The 9,068-nt window shown below is 45.5% G+C and overlaps 1 protein-coding gene across 3 annotated transcripts in view; it reads left to right on the top strand.

Moving 5' to 3' along the window:
- Positions 1–5,845, top strand: part of bptf (bromodomain PHD finger transcription factor) — a gene marked incomplete at its 3' end in the record, with an annotated part of 55,367 nt that extends 49,522 nt beyond the window's left edge. For 2 of the 3 annotated variants that reach the window (XM_084466092.1, XM_084466090.1), the window contains 2 exons: positions 2,350–2,536; positions 5,088–5,845. In XM_084466092.1, the coding sequence (XP_084322218.1) occupies positions 2,350–2,536; positions 5,088–5,094 (194 nt within the window). Of the gene's footprint in view, positions 1–2,349; positions 2,541–5,087 lie in introns of those variants that run through there. The other variant, XM_084466091.1, reaches the window with a different exon arrangement.
- Positions 5,846–9,068: the final 3,223 nt, after the last annotated feature.

Genomic DNA, 9,068 nt, shown 5'->3' with positions numbered 1-9,068 from the left:
CTAGACTCTACACATAGATATAAAGAGATAGATACTACACTAGACTCTACACATAGATATAAAGAGATAGATACTACACTAGACTCTACACATAGATATAAAGAGATAGATACTACACTAGACTCTACACATAGATATAAAGAGATAGATACTACACTAGACTCTACACATAGATATAAAGAGATAGACACTACACTAGACTATACACATAGATATAAAGAGATAGACACTACACTAGACTCTACACATAGATATAAAGAGATAGACACTACACTAGACTCTACACATAGATATAAAGAGATAGATACTACACTAGACTCTACACATAGATATAAAGAGATAGATACTACACTAGACTCTACACATAGATATAAAGAGATAGATACTACACTAGAATCTACACATAGATATAAAGAGATAGACACTACACTAGAATCTACACATAGATATAAAGAGATAGATACTACACATAGATATAAAGAGATAGATACTACACTAGACTACACATAGATATAAAGAGATAGATACTACACTAGACTCTACACATAGATATAAAGAGATAGATACTACACTAGACTCTACACATAGATATAAAGAGATAGATACTACACTAGACTCTACACATAGATATAAAGAGATAGATACTACACTAGATATAAAGAGATAGATACTACACTAGACTCTACACATAGATATAAAGAGATAGACACTACACTAGATATAAAGAGATAGATACTACACTAGACTACACATAGATATAAAGAGATAGACACTACACTAGACTACACATAGATATAAAGAGATAGATACTACACTAGACTCTACACATAGATATAAAGAGATAGATACTACACTAGACTCTACACATAGATATAAAGAGATAGACACTACACTAGACTACACATAGATATAAAGAGATAGATACTACACTAGACTCTACACATAGATATAAAGAGATAGATACTACACTAGACTACACATAGATATAAAGAGATAGACACTACACTAGACTACACATAGATATAAAGAGATAGATACTACACTAGACCCTACACATAGATATAAATAGATAGATACTACACTAGACTCTACACATAGATATAAAGAGATAGACACTACACTAGACCCTACACATAGATATAAAGAGATAGATACTACACTAGACTATACACATAGATATAAAGAGATAGATACTACACTAGACTCTACACATAGATATAAAGAGATAGATACTACACTAGACTCTACACATAGATATAAAGAGATAGATACTACACTAGACTCTACACATAGATATAAAGAGATAGATACTACACTAGACTCTACACATAGATATAAAGAGATAGACACTACACTAGACTCTACACATAGATATAAAGAGATAGATACTACACTAGACTCTACACATAGATATAAAGAGATAGACACTACACTAGACTCTACACATAGATATAAAGAGATAGACACTACACTAGACTCTACACATAGATATAAAGAGATAGACACTACACTAGACTCTACACATAGATATAAAGAGATAGATACTACACTAGACTACACATAGATATAAAGAGATAGACACTACACTAGACTATACACATAGATATAAAGAGATAGATACTACACTAGACCCTACACATAGATATAAAGAGATAGACACTACACTAGACTCTACACATAGATATAAAGAGATAGATACTACACATAGATATAAAGATATAGATACTACACTAGACTCTACACATAGATATAAAGAGATAGATACTACACTAGACTCTACACATAGATATAAAGAGATAGACACTACACATAGATATAAAGAGATAGACACTACACTAGACTCTACACATAGATATAAAGAGATAGATACTACACTAGACTCTACACATAGATATAAAGAGATAGATACTACACATAGATATAAAGAGATAGACACTACACTAGACTCTACACTCAAACTCTGCTGCTGGCTGGGCCTTGAAAACACTCTCGCTCCCCCTCGTGTGTGTGTGTGTGTGTGTGTGTGTGTGTGTGTGTGTGTGTGTGTGTGTGTGTGCGTGTGCCTGTGTGTGTGTGTGTGTGTGTGTGTGTGTGCGCTGCAGTCAGCAGTAGAGGATAAAGGCCCTCTTGATGGGCCCTGGCGGTGGCGGGCCCCTCCCTCCTGGGCGTTTGATCGGCCCGGGGGCCGCTGAGCCCCAGACTTCCTGTGGCGTGGTTCCTGCTCTCACGTCCTGGTGTTTACCGAGCGCTCCCCGCTCCAAACATCAAGCACCAGAGCACCACTAGACGGTGCTTAAAGTCACCCACCCTCAGGGCCCAACGCGTGTCCTTGTGTCCCTCCTCTCCTAGACCTCTCCACCATGGAGGAGCGGCTGCAGCGCCGAGACTACGTCAAGCTGACCGAGTTCGTGGCGGACATGACCAAAATCTTTGACAACTGCCGCTACTACAACCCCAGCGACTCGCCCTTCTACCAGTGCGCAGAGGTCCTGGAGAACTTCTTCGTCCAGAAGCTCAAGGGCTTCAAGGCCAGCAGGTGAGACACACACACACACACACACACACACACACACCCCCCCCTGGGCTGGGGTCTCCCCTGCTGGAGGGGTCTGTGTGTTCCCACACCTGGTGTGAAGACCAAGATGTTCTCCTCCGGACACAACATGCAGCCGAACGCACAGAACCTCAACTTCCACCTACAGCGTGCAACCCAAGGTTCCTCCTCTTGTTTCAAGTTCTTTAGGAGCTATAGGGCCCCTCGTAGCTAGGGGCCCCTCAGAGCTATAGGGCCCCTCGTAGCTATAAGGCCCCTCGTAGCTATAGGGCCCCTCAGAGCTAAGGCCCCTCGTAGCTATAGGGCCCCTCAGAGCTATAGGGCCCCTCAGAGCTATAGGGCCCCTCAGAGCTATAGGGCCCCTCGTAGCTATAAGGCCCCTCGTAGCTATTGGGCCCCTCAGAGCTATAGGGCCCCTCAGAGCTATAGGGCCCCTCAGAGCTATAGGGCCCCTCGTAGCTATAGGGCCCCTCAGAGCTATAGGGCCCCTCAGAGCTATAGGGCCCCTCGTAGCTATAGGGCCCCTCAGAGCTATAGGGCCCCTCAGAGCTATAGGGCCCCTCAGAGCTATAGGGCCCCTCGTAGCTATAGGGCCCCTCAGAGCTATAGGGCCCCTCAGAGCTATAGGGCCCCTCAGAGCTATAGGGCCCCTCGTAGCTATAGGGCCCCTCAGAGCTATAGGGCCCCTCAAAGCTAGGGCCCCTCGTAGCTAGGGCCCCTCAGAGCTATAGGGCCCCTCAGAGCTAGGGCCCCTCAGAGCTATAGGGCCCCTCAGAGCTATAGGGCCCCTCAGAGCTATAGGGCCCCTCAGAGCTAGGGGCCCCTCAGAGCTAGGGGCCCCTCAGAGCTAGGGGCCCTCGTTGGTGAGGCCCAGGTGACCGGGGTTCACTCAGAGCTCTTCTGAAATGAGGTTGATGGTGTGAAGCCTGTTCCCCTTCAGTGGCCCCCGGTGGAGGTCTAGTGAGAGGGTCCAGGAGGTCACAGGTCTGAGCTTATTGAAGGAGGGCTCCACAGCTCATGTGGACCTGGGGGAGCGGAGCACAGAGCACCAGCAGGCAGCTTCTCTGGAGTTCAGCCAATCACATTGCACCATCACGGCGACCGTCTCTTACCATTGGGGATTCAGAATGCTAGCATGGTGATTGGCTGGGAGGACACAGAAGCCCATATCTCCATGGCCCGCTGAACACAAGCTGTGCTCTGATCTTCATTAAAGGAGCATTTCACCGGTGGAGTCATTAAATTAAAGTGGGTCATATATGTAGTCCAATAGTGACATACAGTTCTTGACCGAGAAAAGGCAGACAGTGACTTTCTGGTGCTTGTGGATTGAAGACGACAACTCCCACAATCCCAATCAGGGACGTAACATAACAGCCAATCAGCGTTCACTCCCTGAGGGACGGAACATAACAGCCAATCAGCGTTCACTCCCTGAGGGACGTAACATAACAGCCAATCAGCGTTCACTCCCTGCAGTCCAGAGTGAATGCAGCAGGAGGAGAAGGTGATTGTTGCCGTTTGTGGACTCCCGGAGCTCTATATCTAAATAATATTATATAATATATAGGTATCTATATAATATAATATATAATATCACGGCCAAAAGCTGTGTGCGCCTCCGGATGATATTATGAATTAAAAAGTGCGTCCGGTTCTTGGAAGTCTCTGGTTCTTCAACAACAAGTAAGGACTGGTAGTGGGGGTTATCTCGGCCATGGTGGAGAAGGAATTGGGGGAAGAAACTTTGGCTTTGACTCTGAAGTCCAGATTGAACCTTCAGATTGAACCAGAGACGTCGGAGAACCCGACGCAGTCGTTTATTCATAATATCATCCAGAGGCGCACGCAGCTTTAGGCTGTGATAATATATATTATATTATAGATGTCTATATATTATATTATTTAGATATAGAGCTCCCAGAGTGTTCTAGAATATCTTAGAACACGGCCAAAAGCTGTGTGTACCTCCGGATGGTATTATGAATAAACGACTGCGTCTCTGGTACTACATCATTGCTTCTTCAGCGCTCGTTAAGTTAAAAAAAAGAAGAAAAAGAAAGCACTGATCTACCGGTCACACGGTAACGTCTACATCCATACTGTATTTACACCGCTGTACTCTACACCGTTTACACCCCAAGTCCCGCCCACTGGCACTGCTCTGTAATAGGTCAGTAGCGTCAGTGGGACCCGCCCCCTATAGGCCCGTTTGAAAATGAGGAACTAGTGCTTGTAGTTTTTTAGAGCCCTTTGTGTCTTTAAATGACACAAAAATGTTAATTTTGCGTCATTTAAAGCAGGAAGTGTTCGAGGTAGATACGGAGCTGAGGGAATGATGACCATTCAGAAACATGACTGGTTACTAACGATACAAAGTGTCCCTTTAATGTGCTTTGATGTTCTGCATCCTAGAGTGACATGCATTTCATCCATATGTATTTAAATCATCCATTCTCTCTCTCCTCCTCCCCCCTTGTCATCCTAACTCTCTGCCTGTCACCCTCTCTCTCTCCCCCTCTCTCTCCTACAGATTGTGATGTCATTATCCCTGGGGCCGGTCGCTCTAAACAGACCAGTTAGTTTGTCCTGGACGTAGCTCTTTCTATTTTCAGTTCTCCAAAGAACCGTACAATGATGTATAAAATACTACACCATATGTGTCCTCCTTTTCTATTTTAAACAAAAATGGAACCTCAAAAAAAGACCTTTTCCACTGTCAGTGGCGGCGATGTGGGAGCTCAGAGAGGCTTTCTGACCATGTGACACATGGCTGATATTTTTTTAGTCCGGATATTAAGCTTTGTAATCTTCTGTACTGAGATGAATTTAAAAAGAAGTCACTGATTATTGAAGTTATTGAAATGTTACTAGATAACTTATAATTTCATTGGGCGGGGCAAGCTTATTGTATTCCACCTAACATTTTACCTCTTCTTAGCCGTGTTTTTTTAATGAATGCTTGCAGCGTTTATTAGTTTCATGTTCTACCAGTTGTTCCTGTGTCTTATTTTATTTTATGTGCATATGATATATCCTTTTGTGAAGGACTATTTTTGTGTTCTAAAGGAAATAAATCTCTAGGACTTGTAAAGATAGAAGATAGTGTCTAGTTAGCCCTAGTCTGAGGCAGGGCGCATGGCTCCAGTAACCATTCTCTGTAAATACACCCAGCTCACATCTCACCAACATGGCTGCCATGTCCCATCCTAAACATGTCATAGTTCATTGGTTTTTGTTTTCTACACTGCTCTGCCCCAGTGCATATTTTTGTCATGTTCAAGCTTTTAATAAAAAAAAGTACAAAGAATGAGCTCTAAGCGCCTGGTCTCCTCCTGTCCCTCCTCTCTCTAGGTCTCATAACAACAAGCTCACTTCAGCTGCTTCCTAGAGGCTCTCCACACACACTCTGTCCTTCACACTCCAGCTCTGTCCACCTCTTCCTCAGCACGCAGGCCTCTGGACCAGCAGACGGCCCCACACCGCCTCCGGACTGAAGCCCTGCTGCCGCAAACACCCCAACCCCCTCACCCCCAACCCCCTCACCCCCAACCCCCTCACCCCAACCCCCTCACCCCCAACCCTCACCCCAACCCCCTCACCCCAACCCTCACCCCCAACCCTCACCCCAACCCCCTCACCCCAACCCTCACCCCCAGCCCCCTCACCCCAACCCCCTCACCCCAGCCCTCACCCCAGCCCCCTCACCCCAGCGCCCTCCCCCCAGCCCTCCCACCCTCCGCTCCCCTGCTGTGGCTACAGCAGACCATTCAGCAGACCGTTGGATTCAGGCCATTTCTATCCATGTTGAGGACCAGGGCTCCATGCGTAGGGTCCAGGACGGCACATGGAGACAGAGATGGTTCTGGAAGTGGTCCCAGGTGGTGGTGCAGCAGTGACACTTGTTCACTAGTGAGTGGGGACGAGTAGCGGGACCCCCTACTCGTGCTAAGGGACTTTCGAGCCGTCTGAACTTTTGGGGATGATAAAAGGCTCCCATGTAGAGACTGACCACAGACAACTCGTATCTTTTCCATGTTTAATTTCAATCTCAAGATGTACAGCTTCTGTATTTTTCTTAAAAAATTAAATATTTTCTGTTACACTGCCACTAACATTTTAAAAGTAATCACAGTAACTAAGCCAATGTTTTTGCTGAGTCCCATCCATCTATATTCCCATAATCATGTTTTATACAGGGAAAAGAAATCCAGTTGTGTCAAAACTGCCTTTACTCCAAAGTGTTTTCGCATGGATTTATCAGTACCAATGTCTGTTTAAATGTAGGCCTAACTTATAATAGTAAATGGACTGCATTTATATAGTGCTTTTATCCAAAGCGCTTTACAATATTGCCTGACATTCACTCATTCACACACCAACGACCATGCAAGGCGACAGCCAGCTCGTCGGGAGCAGTTAAGGCCTGATTATGGTCCCATGTTCATGCAATGCAATGACCATGCAGTTCTGCGTCGGTTTTATTGAGCGGACCAATCACAGCCCTTGCGGCTGCGTCGCCTCATTGGAAGGTTACAATTTTTGGGAGGCGCACGTCAGGCCCTTGCGCTGGACGCAAGGAGGGTCTGCAAGGACGTAAGGGGTCCGTCACCCCCTTGCGATGCGTGAACGCGGGACCATAATCAGCCCTTTAGTGTTAGGTGCCTCGCTCAGGGACACCTCGAAACTCAGCTAGGAGGAGCCGGGGATCGAACTAGCAACCTTGCGGTTACCAGCCGACCCGCTCTACCTCCTTAGCTTCTGCCGCCAACTTACCTAGAAACATCACCTTCTCACTCCGCGAAGCAGCTCAACAACGTTCTCTCGGTCTCCTTCTCTTTCACAGCCTTTTCTACTCATGGTTCATTCAGATGACAGCTTGGCTCACATGTAGGCTATCTTTCAACTCTCGGGACTCGACCCCAATGCCCAAACCATGCCTAGAAATGTGCTGGTTCAGGATAACTCAGCGGGCGCCCCCCCTCCCCGGATTCCGCCTGACAATTTGGCGGAATTTTTCATTGCAGAAATCATGAGTTCTGTGGGAACAATGTTTTTTCGAACAGTCCCTTTTTTAAACGAATCATCGCTATAACTATAGCCGTTTAACGAGGTGAAGTTACCATTTCACAGCGATGAGAGAAAACGTTTTTTTCAAAGTGATGTCCAAACTGTAATGAAAAGCCGATCGGATGCGTTGGTTTAGTCATTTCAGAACTTAGTAATGCTCTCATTCTTGTTTCATGATTTCCTTTTATGTGAAGACAAACTTGACATTGGACGTTGTGAAAGTGTTATTTGTAAAGCCTATTGTAGTCTTGAACATAACATTTAATTGCAAACTAATGAGCGTGTGGGAGTGCTGTCAACATTTTTGATTGCATGCCGATTGAAACCATGCAGTTACAAATTAAAAAAAACTCATATTTTCAAGAAATGAAATGGTGTTGCAACTCAGCGTTTTACATCATGGCCTTTTGGGTGATCTTATGGCGCGTTTCCACCGAGCGGTGCGGTATGGCTCGGTGCGGGGCCCCAAAATAAGCACACTGAGCCACGCTTAGCTGTACCTATTTCTGGGTACTCCCCTGTGGATAATAACACAGTGCCCACGAGGAGAATCGTGCAGAAGATTGCTGTCCTTCTTGGACGTCCTACATTGTTGCTCTTAGTTTAATGTGTTGACTTCTTATTCTTCATTGAGTATATTAGCAGGCTACACTGTGTCGGGTTGATCTGATGTCACGATGCTTACGTAGCTGCCGCGGATATCGCCGTCCGCATAAACCCCGCCCTGGTACTGTCGATGGTGGAAACGCGAGCTGTAACCGTACCGCACGCAAATATTTTTTTCGTAGGATGGTAGGGGCAAGTGTCGCATTTTTCGCCTCTGATTGGTTAGAAGGGCTCTCTTCCGATTGGTTATTTGATTTTGCGGAGAGCCCTTCTAACCAATCAGAGGCAAAAAAGGCGGTACTTGCCCCTACCATCCTACGAAAAAAAGATTTGCGTACCGCACCTAACCACACGCAATATTTTGCTGTAGTTCACTGCGGAGTGCAGGGAACGGTTGGCCGGTGGAACGCTGATTGGCTGTTACGTTACGTCACTCAGGGAGTGAACGCTGATTGGCTGTCATCATGCGAATGTCGCGGCAAAGTTCAACTATTTAAACTTGAGTGAAACTGTCGCGCTGCAAATCCTCGTGAACGCGCTAGCCCGGTACAGGGCGTTCACGAGGATTTGCAGCACGACACAAAGCGACAGTTTTGCTGGAGTTGAAATATTTGAACTTTGCCGCGACATTCGCATGATGACAGCCAATCAGCGTTCACTCCCTGAGTGACGTAACGTAACAGCCAATCAGCATTCAACCGGCCAATCATATTATTAATATTATCATATAATATTAAATGTCTATCATATCATATATATATATATATATTATCACAGCCAAAAGCTGTGTGCACCTCCGGGTGATATTATGACTATAGACTGCGTCGGGTTCTCCGAC

The sequence above is a fragment of the Micromesistius poutassou genome (assembly GCF_964030765.1).
Source record: "Micromesistius poutassou genome assembly, chromosome: 3".
Lineage (NCBI taxonomy): Eukaryota > Metazoa > Chordata > Actinopteri > Gadiformes > Gadidae > Micromesistius > Micromesistius poutassou.
Note: the sequence above shows the minus strand (reverse complement) of the source record. Positions and strands in the feature narration are given on the sequence as shown.